We start from the raw sequence: 18,268 nt of genomic DNA on the forward strand, positions 1-18,268 counted from the left end.
GATTCTTTTATAATTCTTCAAATGCTTAACTTTGGTTACTGTCGGGGACCAACGGGGAATTAAAAAAATAACTTAATTTATTTTATTAATTTAAGTGCCTATTAATTAATTAAAAAGCATGTTAAATTTATATTGCACCACATGCACTGAATTTTTTTCACTAGTCGATGCGCCATATTTCAATTCATTGTCAGAAAATTTACAATTTTTAATGATCAATTTGTGAAAATTTTCATTTATTTATTTTTATTTACTTACACATGAAACTCAGCTAAAACAAATTAACGGTCGAATTCAATTGACTCTTAGGAGTAAATTTTATGGTAATTAATATTAAAAGCTATTATATAAGGAGAAATAAGGATAAAAGAAAAAAATATGTAAATAACAATTGTTAAATAATAATTCATGTGTAAAGAAATAAAAAGGAAAAAATGCATGTATGCTTCTAGCACAGAGGCACACCCACAACCAGTGCAGAACCAAATTGCAAATGAATCCCTAAACAATCGCAAACATGGAGAAGTTTGGTAACCTATAATACAATTAATTTTCGACTCACAATCACTTTTTAAAGTTAAAATTTAGTTCAAGTACGACGTAGGTAAATTGAGCGTATTCAGCTATGTTCCTTTAATGGACTTTAAAGAGTGCGTTAATGAGAATAAGTGATAAACGTCATTTAGGTTCTTGCAAACTACTCTGAGCGGATTAAACAGCTCATAACTATATTTACATTGACTTAGCTGAATGTGCACAAAGTGCCCAGAGAAACGTGTGAGCACATTAAAGCTTATCTCACCAAGTAATGTGGGTGAAACGACACTACCATTAATTAACTTAATTAAGAAATAGACACCAAGAATAAATCGAAGTTTCTCAAGGTAATGATAACAAAAGCAACCTATTTCCGTAAGTAGGCAGAGAGACAACCGGATCCCAATCCAAAATCCTAACAGCAAACAACAAGAATTGCTTACCCAGTATGTATTTATACAGATTTTTAGAATAATTTTGTGCATTCTTTTCGTTTAATTTTAAATAAATAAATAACATTAAGTAGGTAATATTTATACACTATGAACTAAATTTTTATCCCATTTTATGAAAAATTTATAATTTAAGCTCCCCCCACTACTATAACTAGATTTGTTTATTCTTTCTTCTAAAATTATATGGTAAGAAAGCCAAGCGCGGCTTTCAATCTGTCAACTGTCAATCTGGTTAATTAATTTCTAATAATATAAGCCAAACTTGATGGTATTTATAGTCTGTGATTTGCTGACTTCTCTATAACTTCTTAAAAGTTAGAAACTTTTTCGGAGTGGGCCGCTTGGTTGTGCTCGTTTAAATTGTTTTCCGTATGCTCAGCTTTTATTCCCAGGCTCAAATAAGTTTTATTGTGACAGTAGCCATTGTGTCATCCCTTTACATTTTAAAGTGCTATCAAATTGAAGCCATGCAAGCCGCTTCTTTAATATAAGATTGAATTTTGTAAGAGAAGCAACCCACTTCAAAGGTAAATCAATAAAAAACACTTTTAAAGATTCAGTACATTCCTAATGAAACGTAAGAAGAACAAATTATTATGCTGCGTATTTATGCGTATAATTATCCGGCATCCTTTAAAATCCATATTTTTCAAATTTATTTACAAAATATATAGGCAATATACAAATATATTATATACGTATAATTTGTCAGAAAGCGTTCAAAGTCAAAAAAATTTTCGGGTTGAGCGGCTTGTTTATGTTCGTTTACGTTGCTTTCGATATATTCAATTTATATTTCCAGGATTGAAGGCAAAGCGAAGCTTCATTATCTCACCAGATATAGTGAAGCATTATTTCCATTTTTGGTTCCAAATGGTCAACACAATAGAAAAATGTTATTTGATAAAAAGTAAAAGATACTATATAAGTGATAATAAATGGTTTGAAAAGTAAAAAGCAACAATAACAATAAAAAAAGTAAGGTAAAAACGTAAATTTTTTAATGGATAATTAAAGTAAAGAATTAAGAAAATGGGTTTCAAAGAAGAAGCTTAAAGGCGAACAGCGCTGACGCAGTTGAATAAAGAAAAAAATTCCTGAAATGTTTTTATTTGAAAATTATGCATTAAATTGAGAACAAATTGCAAATTCATATTAAAAAGAAACCTTAAATGAATGCATAAACAATTTAAAAACTTAAACGTTGCATTAAATTCTACGTTATCTTCACGTCTTATTTTTCATTTATTTGTTGTCTTTTTTTTTGTACACAAACATATGATTTGCCAATTCCCAGAAAGTAGAGGAAAAAGTCGGCATACCGAAAACAGAAAATATACATAATCGTGTCATCTCTAACACACGAACAATTCACTATAAACAGTGATATCAAAACTCAAAATGTGTCACAATTTCGAAACACATCAAACGTTTGTTGATAAAATCATATTAATTGTGTTAATTGTATAATGAAAATCGACGTTCAAAGCACAATGTTTGCATTATTAACAATAATTAATAGTATAGGCCTTGCAGTCATTAAGATTTCAAATAAAGTGAAACAAAACGATTAAAAAATACTCAACAAGAAAAACACGGTGTATTTAGTTCTGAAAGCGCTATGTTTACACTATTAAAGAAATTGAAACATTAGACTAGATTTACGGTAAAGGAATTTTTTTTACGAAAATATTCAATAAATGTAATTGGAGAAATGAAATTCAGTCTTAGGAATTATGCGAATTAATAACAAATGAAGTAAACAGCGTTAGTCCATCTCTGTTCAACATACCAAAAAAAAAAAGAAAAAGTAAACAGCGGGTGTTGCATCAACATTAAAAATATTGGAATTACGTTGTTATCAAAATGTGAAGCAATGAAGTGTCAACATCAAACTAACTAACCTGTGCTCAATTTTGACAATATAAAAGCGAAAGTATAAGTTTTTTTTAAAAAGTTATAAAAATTAGAGATTATAAAAAATTCCACTTAAATTTGGTTATTCATATAGCTCGTTAAAGTATTACAGCATTAAAGAATTATCTGTAACAACTCAAACTTTATGAACTATTTGATTGCGATCTACACATTCATTCGTATCTCCTCTTTGTGTAAAACAACATCGTGACAAATTTGTGGAACAATACTGAACGATAACAATTTAAAATACTTGCGTTTTATAGAAAATTGGAAAAAAAGCGAGAAATCGAGTAATAACATGTGATTCTGATTTGCATTTTCATATGAAAATGCGCTGATTATTTTAATGTTGCAAATGCTTGAAAAAGAATTATATTCAGAGAAGACCCTTTGCAAAGGATCTTGAAAAATTCAAATGTTCTTAATAATATATATGCATCCGGTCAGATACTTTGTTGCTGTCAGGCCATAAGAATGAACATACGCACGTTCTTCTCCGAGCTATTTAAAAACAGAATTTGATGCATATTAAGACAATTATCCCTTCGATATTTCTATGAGCAACTGAAGTGGTAATTTCAGTAACCAGCTTTTTCATTCTTAATAAGGATTTTCTGCTTTCTGGAAGAAATATTACCCCGCAACTAAATTTTCATGTAATCTAAGTTAATTCACTATCCTAGGCTTATACAATGTAGTGGTTTTCCGTTCTTCGTAAAGAAAAACTTAGCTTGAAAGCTGATATTGATCTAAGTGGTTAAATCAATAGGTAGTAGGTGAACGCTAGGCAAAAAGTTGTAACATAAAAACTCTCGTTGGGTTTAAAGATAGAGCGTACGCACAAATACATCGGAAATCGGGAAAATTCCAGCATTCTATAAATGTCAAACCCTAACGAAGTCGATTAAAGTTTGGGATTGATCGTCATCAATTCTTCGTATTATTCTTCACATTCTTTCCATTTTTACTACGTATACTACGCTGTCGTAAAGATGATTTATTATAACACAATTACAGAAGTAATAATGAACTGATAACGAGCTAGAAAAACATTTTCGAAAGGAAAAAAGAGGAGAAAACAAACACGACAAAATTAAAATGAAGAAGAGATAGACTATAAGAACCAAAATGGGAAAAAAGTGAGCGCTGGCTGCTCTCCATTCCCTTATCAAAACCTACATAATCAATGGTACTTATCACTTAAAATTCGATTTGTATTGTTTTAGTGTACTGTTTGAAATGGAAAGGAAAACATCGACAAGAACCGCTAATCGCATCAATCATATTTTTTTCAACTGTGATAGTATAGAGTGTTATTGTTATTTGATATCGTCAAAAATGGTCAGTAAACCCTTAATCCGCAAGTGTACATAGTGTCTGTTAAAAAATAATTATAAATTAAAGATAAAAATGAAATGATTTGATTAGCGGATTGAATAAACATTTCAAAGTTTATTTTGTAAATATTGTTTATGTTAATCAACGTACGAGCGCGGGCATGTAATATAATACCTATTAATCTGTAAGCCTAACAACAGCAAAAATTTTCGAATTCTCTTGTTTTTGAGTGAAAATGTCGAACAAATTTGAAGGTTATCAGTCTTCGACCACTGTAGTGAATGCCAGTATGCCTGCCAAAAGTGTACCCGCGAATTTTTCAACGGATTCAAATTCATCCGTTTCCTCTGTGTCAGCCAAAGCTGAACGTGAATCCATTCATTCGGGTCAGTTTATGGTTTCAACCTTTGAAGCCGAAGAAACCCAAGACGATTTGGATGATGGGGAAGTGAAAATGCTTGATCCAGAAGATCCAAGTCTTTCAAAACTTGACGAGAGCAATACATGTCTAGAAGTGCAGTTGTATGTACCACGTAAGGTCATCCAGCAGCATAAACAAGATGGTAATTCAATAGGCTTGATTACTTCACATCTCGAAATTGAAACTTCGCTAACCAAGCTGTTCAAATGCATGGACTTAACCTATAGGTAAGCTTCTCAATATGTTTAATATCTTTCAATATCTTTTGATTTCAATGAAACAAAGTTCATTATTATTTCGGCTGGTAAGATTCGCGGTCTTCTTTGTATATATATTTAAGGAACTTGCTACAGTACAACTTAAAATATGGTAAATGGTAAGCAACAACTCTCTGACCTCTTGCATTGGAAAAAGTGGCTGGCGGAAAGAATTTTAAATTTTTAAGGGCATCGTAACGATTGGTACAAATTGCAGTTAAAACCTTCTTGCTTTATGCATTGGTCTTAAAAAATGTCAACTTCATCTACACTTTTAAGTACAATCTATCGGGCGGATTTTTACAAATTTCGATTGATTTAGAATTATTTTTATACCCATCTGAAGGATGAAGGGTATATTCATTTTGCAAAAATGTTCGCAACGCCCAAAAGGAAGCATCAGAGAACCTTCATAGTATATATATAGATTTTAGACCAGCACCAAATTCAAAATCGATTTAAGCATGGCTGTGTAATGTCTGTTGTAAACATTCTCCTATTATATATATATATATATTATTATTATTAAAAAAATGAAAATTTTGTTCTTTTACTTTTTTTATCTTTTTTAGGATAAGAGTGATTGGCATAGAATATCCGGTCCTGACCGAATTTAATTTTCTTACTTGTCTATATTTACGTTAATACGTCTTCAATAATTCCCTGTTTTACTGACAAAGACATTGATTCTAAGAAAAAATACTTTCTAGATTTGGATAGTGCCAATCCTGAAAGGACGCTTGTCACAATTTCGTATAATTTCTCTCTGTGGATTACAAGCAGCATTCCTTCAGCGATTTACCACTGTTATTTTCGGATATACCGGATCATTTCGTACGTTAATGCGAAAAAACCCTTTTAAAGTCAGCGTTGACTCGAAAGTGCTAATCTTCTCGCTCGAAAACAATAATTCGCCTTTAGTTATCATGAAAACCCCAAAAATTATTTTCGATAATCGAATAATGATGTTGCAAAGGATTGCTGCTATCTTAAACCTATTCTTTTGTACAAAAATTACGGCATGAAAAAGCTATTTTCTATTGAAAGAAAAGCAATGCGGCGATCCTTTCTGCAGACGTAAGTTTTCATGGGAGTAGATTAATATGTAAAACATGCCCTATGTAGGCATGCTGGATGAGACAAAGGAAAAATTCGTGGGTCTATAGAAATGAGGGTAGGATTACATTTTCTGACAAAAAAGAGCCAGTTGCTTTCACAAGATCAGACGCTGCTTTCCAAAATATATATATTAATTATTAGTAATATTTCGTTATGGTACTCTTCAATCAATTTGTTCTGTACATAGAGAGACATCTTTAATTTAAACATCAATTTCGACTTCGAATTGCTTACCGTTAGCGCTAATTTCGTTCTTTATCTTCTAGTCAAAAACTGACATCTCCGAAATGGAATCACTTCAAAGGGGTACGTTTACGTTGGAAAGATAAAATCCGATTAAATAACGTTATCTGGAGGTGCTGGCACATGCAATGTAAGTTTACAATAACTGAAACGGCAAGTATTCGCTTCTTTGGCTAAATACTAGTTTCCTATCATATAAGATAAGCATACAAAAATCACTTATGACCGTTTAGATTGGCTAGAGAAGATAATATTTTCTAATTTTCAAGGTTCACTTTTTTCTCACTACCATTCGTAATCTTTAAGTTTGTATCTGTGAAACAACTAGTTGTACTATTTCTGCCTTAATTTTGAGATCCTAAAAAATTCATTATCAGACCGAATGCCCTAGAATTAATCCTTTATAAAAAGATACGAAGGTTTTTTAAAACTTATTTCAAAGTAAGAACAGAATGACAAGACATAGTGGTGGAAAATGGCCTTCCTTATAAAGACATTAATTTCCTTAATTGTAATATAACAATTAATTGATATTGTAGCACTTATAACGTTCACATATAGACTCGCTGACTTTTAAGAATTGTAACGTTTCTGCGGAAAAAGTGACTTCAACCCTTTGCACTCCGAGTGTTTTTTACTCAAAAGTGCGACAACTTCGTGACATTTTTGTGTTGGAGCATCTGAAAAATGAACTTCTGTTGTACTAAAAAAAAAAGAAGATCTGTTGTTATAAATTTATTTATTTAATCAATGTTGTTTGTGATAAAAGAAATACTATTTGATATTTATATTTTGTAATTCAACTTAGTGTGATATTTGTGAAAACAATCTCCCATATGATGATATATGCATCCGTGGCTTATTTGGCCATGTGTCACAATATTCGGTTGTTTCCCGTCTTCCGGAATTGCCTTTGCGCTTAGAACATACTAAACATTCTTTTTTTGTACCTCTTCGGAAATGCTGCTGCAACTTTTTTTTGTGCGTTTCACCCGGAAACTGCCTATTAGTTCATCGACCAACTGTTTCACAAATTTCAAGTGTGTTTTTAGTTTTTGCCCCTTCTGTTTTTTAATAGTTTTATAGAGGATATACGGATTGATTATACATATTTCCATCCCCCAAAAACTAACTTTCGCCACCACTTGAGAGATTTTCTTAGGAAGCAATAAGTTGATCCATATTGATCAGCCCGATCTACACCGCCCATTGAATGTGTCGAGCACTACGTTAGGTTTACTACTATTACTTCTGACCCACCTTGAATATATCTCTTGGTAGATGTCATTCCAGTATTATTCCAGGTACTCAATAAAGTAACAACCGTTTCATCCTTCCAAGCTAACAGTGTTATATTTCCTTTTCTTTTAGCAACAGTTGTTTGATTTTCACTAACATCAAAACTTTCCCAATAATCTCCTTCTTCCATGTGTTCTCAAGCGTAAACCTGTCTAATATAAAATAAAATTCAAAATTCGCTAGTCATTGAATGCAATGGCGCAATAGTAGCGCCTACGGAGTGCAAAGGGTTAAGGTGAAAGGGGCGAATAGTTCACATTGGAGATTTCAATGAAAAAAATCTATCTGTCTATCTCTAATGATTTCAATGGTTATTAATTAATTACAGATGGAGCGCGAGCTGGGTGTTATTTCAACTTAGCAATGGTTAAATGTGCGGCGAACTTCATTTGTTTAGAAAAAGTTTGGAAATCATAATGCCAAAAAAAGCAATAATTCCTAATAACTATGTGTTGCAGGCATTTGAATTTCCTTGAAGCAAACGGAAATGCTAGGTAGTTAATAGATTAGAATTGTGCGGAATCGAAAGAAATAAGTCAAAAACTTGATCATTAATTTTTAAACCGTTTTAGATACGTTCTTGCAAGCATAAGTATAGAAGACAATCAAAGTTTTCGACCGAACTAATAATAAAAACAAGTGAAAGTATGAAATGCCTTATACCACTGCGTAATATATACTGTTATTCATATGAAGACTTTTCAAACCAAGGCGTTATATGGCAAGTAGTCGAAAAAGTGGTTTGATCCAAAGCACTTTCTTTCGTTGCGCGTTCATCCTTGGGCCGAAAATTGTAAACTGTAAGTTGAACGCAAGAAAATCAGGCGGACAGACAAACATGCGGAAGCTTAGATCGATTCGGAAAGTGACTCTGAAGCGATCGGTATAATAAAAGGTAGTCTTATCTGAAGCCACTACATCCCCACTAACTTAAAATGTCCTTGTACCACAAGTGGTATAGGGTATACAAAAAGTGATCCAGCAGATATAAAAGCTAATCTTCCGTTAACTCTATGTAAAGTAAAAATTTCAACAATTACTTAATTAAAGTACGTATCTAACTCTGTTGTGGATCACGTAAAATCCTAATTGCGAATCGAAGGGGTAAGAAATGGCACTAGCACACCCACCTCTAATTGCAATTACTGTTGCTTTTAACGATTTCATTTAAATTTATATATTTGTAAACTTTTGCAAATTGATTAAAATGTCAAATATGTGTGAGTATGAGAATTATCAGTTAGTTACACTTATCTTCTTTTTTTTTTTGTTTGATTAGTTTACAATTTCTTTATTAGGTCTTTTAGACATATTCTTAAATTTAGTTCGCGTTTTTGCAACAAACTGTTAGTTCTCGTCTTAGGTGCTTGAATATTTTTAAGGTGATCTGTGTGTTCACCTAGAGTACTTTAATTCATTCTTAAGTTGGGAATGTGGGATTATGTGGGAGCTAACACTTGCTATCTGCTTCGAACGGTTCGTTTGCTGTTATTATTTCAGTGAATCGAAATTTTTGTAATTATAGTCGTCATTTTTTCTTTTAAATTAGTCAGGAATTAATCGGGAACCGTTAATTGAAAAGAGAAATAAAAAACAAGAAAATAACAGTTCAAAATTTCAATTTTTTTCCTAAATTTTTAATATTTCCTAAACTGTTAGACCTAAGTTTAAAATAAAATAAAAACAACATGCAAAAAAAAAAGAAATTAGTAAAAGAAATTAAAACTGGTAGAGCCGTGTCGGTAATTTGTTTTACTGTTTTTGTTAATATTAAGTGTGACTGTGAATGTAAGGTTGTTTTATCGTTAGCAAAAACAAAATAATCAAAAAACAAATAAACATGTTGCGACGAATGTTCTGTTGGAATTCTTCGACAATGTCGTTGCAAATATTCAAAAAACAGCAACTTTTAAGGTTATCTAATAAATGCATACATTTGATTTAAAGATTATTGAATCTTGTTCTATATGCATGTATGAATCAAGTTCAAAAATAAAAAAAAATTGATTTATTCATCATTGTGTCTTTTAACATTTACAGTTATTCTTAGACGTAGAACTCCAGTCTGTCAATTCGCTTCGCCTCTAGATGTGGATATTCACAGCAATCCGCAGGTAATGATATCAAAAGGCAGTCAAGTTACGCCAACTATCTAAAGTTCAAAAAGCCCGCTATCAAAGTGAAGGAATGAGGAAATGTTTAATAACAAAAAAGGACTATTTTTAGCATTCGTTTTTTATATTTATTTTTACTGCTTTCTCTACATTTATTTTTATCATTCCCTCTTTTGTAAATCTCTTTTTGATTTTTCCATTCCCTTAATCTAACGAATTGCCGTTAGAATTAAAAATACGTTCACCAGTTATTATATCCTTAATAATAAGGTGAAGACTTGCAATGTATTTGCCGACATTTTATTTGAATTATTTTTTCAACTTCTTCTTCACTCCTATTTACCGGTGAAAAAGACGACGAAAATTAAAGCAAACCACAAGAAGGATAACAGCTTTAGAAAATTAGTAGAGAACTCGAAAAATATGATATGTATTTCTTAAAAAGATTCATATTATTAATGGTATTAAAAAATTCTGCAGTAATTTGATATCATAAGCAATTTTAGGCACGCAGTGAACCAAATTCTATCTCCAAAAACTATGGTAAGTTCTCTTTCGGCGTGACGCAAGTTGTGTTTACTTTTGTCAATGTTTTCAAAATTATTTTTTGTCCAATTGGACAACGATTAGAAAATTTTTAGTTGGGTATGACGAATGGAACGTTAAAACCGATTCCGAATGTTAAATGTGGACTATTGAAAACACAGCCTTAGTACCATAGTATTTCATAGGTTTTATCGTAAGAGTTGGCTGGCAATGGCTGATTGCATCTTTAACTTTTTAAGGATTAAACCTGTCCCCCACCTCAAGTTTACGTAAATACCCTGAAAATGTCCATTAGTCAATGTTACGTTCAATCTCTGAAATCATCGCATGCAACTATCGGAATCTTTTCAACCAACTAAATTGGAAAGTATTTGGGAAACTAAATTTTGCCAATATAATTTTGAAAAGGAAATATATTCCTTGCCTTTTAACCATTGTGTCTTGTCTTTCAAGTACTCAAAATACTATATACATCCAGAAAACAGTTTTCCTTTTCATCTTAAAGATGTAATCAGACTTCGTAAATATGTTGTCAATCTCAAAAAATACTTTCTGAAAGGACAGACTTTTGAACGTAAGGAAAGCACCTTTCACCTTAAAAGAGATTGTGTTCAATTGTATTGTCACCTGGCAAGTTCTGGTTTATTCAAAGCGCAACTAAGTTACCTCATTACTAAATCGTTAGAGTTCAATAATTTAATTCAGCCGCTAAAAGAGCAAACTTTTCAAAAATAACTTTTGCTTCGAAAAGTTTCATATCAATTCAAGAGTAAGATTACTTACACATAAATAAAAAAGTGATGTGAAAAGTGCGCCTTCAGGAGAATTTCAAACAACTACCAGACTGTCGCCTACTGCTTTGCTTTATCCAAAATAAAAAAACCCAACAAATTTTTTTCGAAAGTTTTTTAATACCCTGGACTTTTTTTTTCTAATTTTTTGTAATTTTTAATTCCTTTTTTCAAATTTTTTTTCGCAATTTTTCACTTTCTCAAACCTCTTTTTGCACTTGTAAAGTGGCTTTGATTTTTCGTTAAAAGCCATTAGGTGGTTTTTTCCTTTACATGGTTTATAAAAAAAAGTACCATGTGTTGTGAATAGAGAGAGAGAAAAGAGTTGCTCTTAATAAATGGTGGAAAAGCACCTTAGCAATTTTGTTAAATGAGAATAAATGAATAAAAGCACCGAAAAACATCATAGAAGTTATTAGAAGCTAAATTAAAAGCCACTAAGATGTTTAAACATTTTTAATCAGTTTATGGAATTAGGTACAGCTGCTTTCAGCCGTCCTTTGTAATTCAAGTTACGCACAGCTGGAATCACATGCGCCTTAACTTATGTACATTTAACCATTCTAATAATGCATTTCGAGTAAAAGTTCTTTCTTATTTCCTCACTAATGAGTAGGATGCCTGTCCGCTAGCTGTAATTCCTAGGTCTTTAACTCCATTGTGTCTCCACCATAATTTTGCTAAGTCTGCAATTTATTGATATTGTTCAATTTCATCCTCCATTGATTCTACCCAATTGATACTACTGCTTATGGCACCGTCCCTTCAGCAGAAGTAAAATAGCTCTGAACAGGGAAGTTATATTCTACCAGCACTCTATCACTACCATTTCAGTATTTAAGGTGGTAATCGATGATTGCAATGTAACGGGTCAAAACTCGTACTAGTCTGAATGTCGTTTTTCATTTGAAATGCTTCGTTATTTTTTAAATTACCAATCTTCTAGATCGATTTCATAGACAGGTTCAGCACGACAATCCCGGGTACGTTCTTTCAAATGTGCCTTTATCAATCATATTGTGTAGGATTAACCAAGACATTTATTCCACAAAAGGCTTGAACAATACTGTCGTTGTATTTGCAAATTAGAGCAATGTTCAATATGCGTTAGTGATCCAATAGGAAAATTACCGCTATTCCCCATAGCTGCCTTCATTCTCTTTTTGTGGTTAACACAACCTCAAAATTCCGATTATACTCCGATTATGTACTTTATTTTGAAATTCAAAAGTTTCTTTAGAATATTATGTATGCACATGGAAATGGATTTATATGGTTATCAACACTCAAGGAAGAACTGATTACAAAACCGAGATTTTTTGTTATTATTCTAAACCGACTCTAGTTTACGAATTACAAAAAAAAAATATTTTAGCGATTATTATATTATTATATCATATTACTATTTTAGGCAGGGGAAGAAGGATTGCTTGGTAATATAAGTGTAGCTGCTGCGTGTCATAGTAGCCTCCCTGTTTTAGCAATTTCCGCAACACACGTTTTTCCCCGCTTTCCGACAATTCGCGAAAAAAGTTGAAGAAAACCTAGTAAAGAGTTCATTTGTGGATTGACGAATCTTATCAAATGAGGAAATGTTAATCAGCAGATCGAAGAGATCTTTTACAATATTTTGCATTTTATGATTTTGAAAATATTGCGCTGATTCGACGCGTGGAAGTCGCCAAGTGAAAATATGTAGACCTGATTTTCGCCTTTTATTTTATCTTTTGTTGCATATAGCGACCCACTAACGATTGACTGAAAAATCGGCACTCTTTAATCGATCCAGAATCGCTGATTAAGTTTACAAACGTCTATTCCCCCTTCTCTACGCAAAATCGTTTCTAACAATCATCCTGCGATCGTGATAGTACATCAGGCAGAAAGGATAATACCATTTTTAATATATTTATATAACTTGCGATGCATATTCCTAGAGTGCAAATGCCAAATGCAAAAATAAATTTCATTTGGTGCTTAGAACTTATCTTGAAATACAAAGATCTCCGAATTATATTATCGTCGGCAAAATTCTTTGCGGGTTTCTCATTCTCCCTACATTAGTTAATGTTGCATCCAATATTATGTAATTAATACCATTTTTAACTTTAGAGTGTTGTGCTCGAAGGGAAATATTGGAAACGTCAAATGGTTGTGATAAAGGCCGAATATCGAAAATGGAGAAGAAATTTTAAATCAAAAGTTACTGGATCTTTAAAATATGACACGGTAAAAAAAGAAAAATTTAATGCAAAACCCGATTTCTTTTTGTTTTATTCCATGTTTTTCTTTTCTTTCTTAGAAAAGTGAACTTGATTTCTTGGAATGGTCTCCTTTAAATGACAAAAATTTAATGATATCTGAGGACTGGACCTCTGATACATTGTTTTCAGCAATTAATGTTCCATTTCCCTTTCCTGATTCCAGAGAAATTGGTAATAGCGTCTCTTAATTATTATTTCCTTTATTGACTCATGAACGTTATTTTGTCTACAGCACGAGGTGCTGGTATTGCCGACTTTATACAACCCAGTCTCGGACCACTACAACCAAATTTAGATGATATAGAAGATATAACGGTTGTTGGTAAGTGAAGTTTTTTAAAAAAAAAAAAGCTTTTATCTTATATGCACGCATTGTGCGGAACAATTTTTATAGAACTATTACAAAATTCCCGCTTGGCTCCAGTTCCCGAGGAAGGCTCCGAAGAAATGCTGAAAAATGTAGATTATGGATTCTCCGATATTATGGGTAAGTAGGTAGGGAAGCAGAGTATTTGTTAGTTTGAATCGGTAAATGTCACTCATTTCCGGAGCGCTAATAATAGCATTCCTTTTCCAAACTCTGAACAAATAGGTTCCAACACCCTAATGGATGTTTCGACGCCAAATGTAGTTACGTCGTTGCCAAGTGCTACTGAAGATGCTAATATGCTTGAACTTAACACTCCGTTAAGTACACTGCAATTTACTGAGATGTTGAATGAAGCTAATCAACCAAACACGCATTCAAGTACAATCGCTGAGGATACTATTATGGAAGAGCCAACGTTACAAAATTCAAGTAATGTGATAATGCTGTCCCATACAAACCCGGTGTCTACAAATCGAAATTTAGCTAAACTTTATGTTGGTGCGCTTGAAAATCATAATAGTAGTACCAGCGCAAACAGTAATGCAGTGGTACGTCAAAGTGGAAATGACTTTCCAGTAAAAAAAGGACGAATATCTAAGAACTCACAAAGGCCATTTAGGTAAATATTTACCAAAAATTTGGAAAATCGTTGAACTGCATTTAAAGCAATTGCTTTTTTTTTCTTTTTTATAATTCTGAGACGAGAACCGCACAATTACGATAAAGCACAGCCTACTTTACATCAGACTACAATATATCAGCAAATGTTGGCTGAACAGCAAAAAGCGCACCAAGTGCAACATCAGCAACAGCTTCAGCGACAACAACAGTTGCAATCCTCAAATGCAGTGGTGGCTACTTTACAACATCCAAATAATGTTTTTCCAACCACACCCCAACAACAGCAACATTTTTCTGGCCAATTACCGTTCGTTAGCAATGCATCAATGTTAAACAACAGTTCGACCCATCAATTCGCTGGTAATGTTTCCGAAAATATTTTGAGAATTGTAAACAATACGAATGTTACAAGAGACTTTGCGGGCATAATGCCGCCAAGCGCTAACGGTGGTACGTCATCGGCTATGAGCAATCCTGATACATTTAATGTAAGAACAGAAATACCTTCATCTGAAGTGCTTTCGATGTTTAATCTTAGCACAGGCGACGTAGGCGACGGATACGGTACCAATTCGAACACTGATGTTAATTCATATAAACCGTCCAACACGCACTTGGGTACTTTTAAAAAGTCTGCCTCAACTGGCGCTTACATTAACGTATGTGCTAACAATAGCGGCCTGCAGCAAATGTACTTTCAGCAAGATGGGGGAATTCAAGTAGAACAAACAGGACAAATGTCTACTGTACCACAATCATTACCCCCGCAAATTGGCACTCATTTGGCCGGTCTGGCGAGTGCTATTCAGCCGCGCCTCGTATCGCACGTATCACCTACAAGCATTTCTTCTAGTCAGCGAACTTTATCTTTGAAATTGAATATGTCTCCTCAATCATCGCAAATTAATAATACACCAGTCGTGCCTGTACAGACTCATTTGCAGACGCAACAAATTGGTCAAGCAGTAATGAGCAATACGATGCCAAAAGAGATGTACCGTTCGAATAGTTTGCCCTTAAATAGCTCTATGCAAAAATTGGAAGCGTGTCAAACGTCAAACGAACATTTTGTGGTTCCCAAGTACCAAGCAGCACCTAAAAGCGTTAAATCTCGTATGCGTAGTAACTCCATCCATCATCACTTAAGTCAAACGCCGAGCAACACAAACCTATCGGCGGCAGACAGCATGAGCGATGATACAGGTAACTTGAACGTTAACACGCAACTACACACTGCCACCAGTGATCCCATGCTGAATAGCACCTTAGCTCAGCTCTTAAGTGCAAGTAAGATAAGAAAGATTTCGCATTTCGCAGATGTATTTTATTATACGTTTTTCTTAAAGATTCTCAAATGTCATGTTCGGGCCGACCACGAAATGCCTCCATAAGTTCCAATTCTTTGGCAAATACTCCTGTGTCTGCGTTGCATAGTGCGCAGAACAAAACATCTCCAATGAATGGTTCGGCAGTAACCAGCACGTGTATGGCTGCTGCGCAACGCAGCATTTCGCCCCCACCTTCTCCGGGAGTTTCTGCTCTAACAGGAGACATTAACTCGCCGTCAATGGATAGAGATTTACTGCCACGTCAAACCCTCAAACATTGCGGGCAAACTCAACAACAGCAACCTCTCCATAAAGCACCAAAGAAATCCAGTTCATTGCCTACGCAAATTACGGCGTCATTACTAAATAATCCATCTGCTCCTAAAGTAAACATTAGCTACTTTAGTTATTAACTGTTTACAATAATTACTTTTCTGTAGATGTTAAGCTATCCCCTGAGTGCCGGTCCGCAACATCATCAAAGTTTGTCACCCGAATCTTATCTTGAAACAGAGTCTCAGCTTTCTCCAACACACATTGTTAAATATCCACGCGATAGCCAGCGACGTGCGGGGCACATACATGCCGAACAAAAGCGACGTTACAACATTAAATATAGTTTTGATCAATTGCATGATTTGATACCACAACTGCAACAGAATAGTGCAAAGGTTTTTACAAACTTTGATTTTAAATGCTTTTAGAATTTGTAGATAATTCATGATTTCATGTTACGCAGTTGAGCAAAGCCGCAATGTTGCAAAAGGGTGCAGAGCACATCAAACATTTACGTAACGAACGTGATGCGCTTAAAGATCGAATGGAGGCTTTGCGTATGGAAAGAGATGCTCTTAATAATTCATTAACGTAGGTAGAATAAAATTTCTTTGTCAGTCGCGTTAATTGGTCATTAAAATTTCCTATTTGTGGAAACACTTTTCATTTACGTTTAATTTTCAGACATCTTCATTCAATTTTACCAGCTAATGGAGCCCCAGTTACCCGGCAAGGCACTGAACGTGTACGACAATTGTACGAGCAATATATACGGTTTCGCACAATGGAAAACTGGAAATTTTGGATTGTAAGTCATGCGTGCCTTAAGTTACAAATTGTCTTAAGGCCATGATCTAGGCAAACATATATTCAAATTTTTAAATACGGGAATTTCAAATTCATTATTTATATGCGGGTGTTAAAGAAATGCTGTGGTAGCAATTTTGGAAAGCTCTACCGCATAAGTGTTGAACTTTTTGAAGTGTTTAACACATAAATTGTTGTATTTTATTTTTTGCATTAAACTACAGCTTGGTCTTATTGTGGAACCTCTGTTGTCATCTTATACGACAACTGTATCGAGTGCCAGCTTGGATGAATTAAGGCGAACGGCTTTCCTCTGGGTGGATCAGCATTGTTCGTTAATCGATTTAAGGCCAGGTAAATGTAAAAAATTTAAAAAGATAATATAATTTATTGATCACAAAAGTGTAAAATAAACCAGCAGCCCAGTCGAAAAGAAAATTTTTCATAGCAATATCGCATATAACTGACGGAATAATCACTAAATCTCCTTCTTAAGGTATTTTTCATTTCATTTCAATTGATTTAAATACACTTGCGTCAACGGGGGTTGAATGCCGTTAAAAACAGTTATTTTTGAACACTATAAGTCAATACCAGAAGTTGGTATAGATAACTCTCGATTTATTTTGAAAGCAAATTTATATAAGTGATGCATTTGCATTTCAATTACTGGAACATCAAATGGGACGAAAATAATTGCTACGTGAGATGTCTGAAAACAATTGAAGCCTTCACACACCAAAATTGCTGGCAGCTGTACAGTTATTCAAAAGTTACGTTACGAAGAATTCATTGCGTAGTTATTAATATCCAAAATAGTCCCGTTCTCTTAATTTAAGAGCCATATTCAATACTGTCGTAACTATTTTAAATATATTGCTCACTTTTTCGAAAAGATAAACCCACTAGCGTCAATTAATCGCTATTAAATAACACAATACCGTCGTACATACATATATATATAATGTATGTTAAGTTAATTTCTTTTGTTTGCGAATTTTACAGCGATCTCCAATAAACTAAAATATCTGATGACGAAAACCGAAATTCTATCTGATCCACCATCTACATTACAAGAAGAAGTTGCCAAAGCTGTTAATAACACCATAGGTCAGCATCCGAATTTGCACGGCACATGAATGCTTGCGTAAAAGACGTCTTCGTGTACATACATATACGCATGCGTAGATATTTGCTCAAATTCTTATAAAATTTGTTTGTCTACGAATATGATAACGATTCTATACGTATTTCTTATTTTTCTTACCCTTAGTTTTTAAAATACTTTTCAAACATTTTCAAATGGAAAAAAAATTGTACAAATCGTTTATTTTTGTAATTCATAAAGTGTGTATGTGTGTGTGAGTCAGTGTATATGTTTATGTACGTTTTTAGGTGGAAATATGATAATCGTAAAAACAATGTGCCTACAAATTGTATATTTTAAGTTCATAGTAAAAAATAAATTTTTTAAATTTACAATTTTTAACAAGGAAAAAAAAAAAAGAAAAGAACAAGCTTATTTTCTGTAGTTTTCATTTCCCTCTTCTGCTTTCAACTTA

The 18,268-nt window shown here is 33.3% G+C and overlaps 1 protein-coding gene across 6 annotated transcripts; it reads left to right on the forward strand.

Moving 5' to 3' along the window:
* Positions 1–2,846: 2,846 nt before the first annotated feature.
* LOC119640378 lies at positions 2,847–18,212 on the forward strand. Of its 6 annotated transcripts, none has more exons than XM_038038352.1 (16): positions 2,847–2,928; positions 4,139–4,898; positions 6,314–6,420; positions 9,630–9,703; positions 13,153–13,269; positions 13,343–13,475; positions 13,537–13,626; positions 13,699–13,791; positions 13,897–14,293; positions 14,375–15,582; positions 15,642–16,009; positions 16,064–16,294; positions 16,363–16,490; positions 16,584–16,707; positions 16,931–17,060; positions 17,712–18,212. In XM_038038352.1, the coding sequence occupies exons 2-16, from the start codon at positions 4,486–4,488 to the stop codon at positions 17,843–17,845; spliced, it is 3,747 nt and encodes a 1,248-aa protein (XP_037894280.1). In that variant the 5' UTR covers positions 2,847–2,928; positions 4,139–4,485; the 3' UTR covers positions 17,846–18,212. The 6 variants fall into 6 exon arrangements, with proteins under 6 accessions (XP_037894280.1, XP_037894281.1, XP_037894286.1 ...); XM_038038353.1 differs by lacking the exon at positions 2,847–2,928 and having other exon boundaries at positions 3,170–4,434; positions 4,505–4,898; XM_038038356.1 differs by lacking the exons at positions 2,847–2,928; positions 4,139–4,898; positions 6,314–6,420 and adding an exon at positions 8,953–8,971.
* Positions 18,213–18,268: the final 56 nt, after the last annotated feature.

The sequence above is a fragment of the Glossina fuscipes genome, unplaced genomic scaffold (assembly GCF_014805625.2).
Source record: "Glossina fuscipes isolate IAEA_lab_2018 unplaced genomic scaffold, Yale_Gfus_2 121, whole genome shotgun sequence".
NCBI lineage: Eukaryota > Metazoa > Arthropoda > Insecta > Diptera > Glossinidae > Glossina > Glossina fuscipes.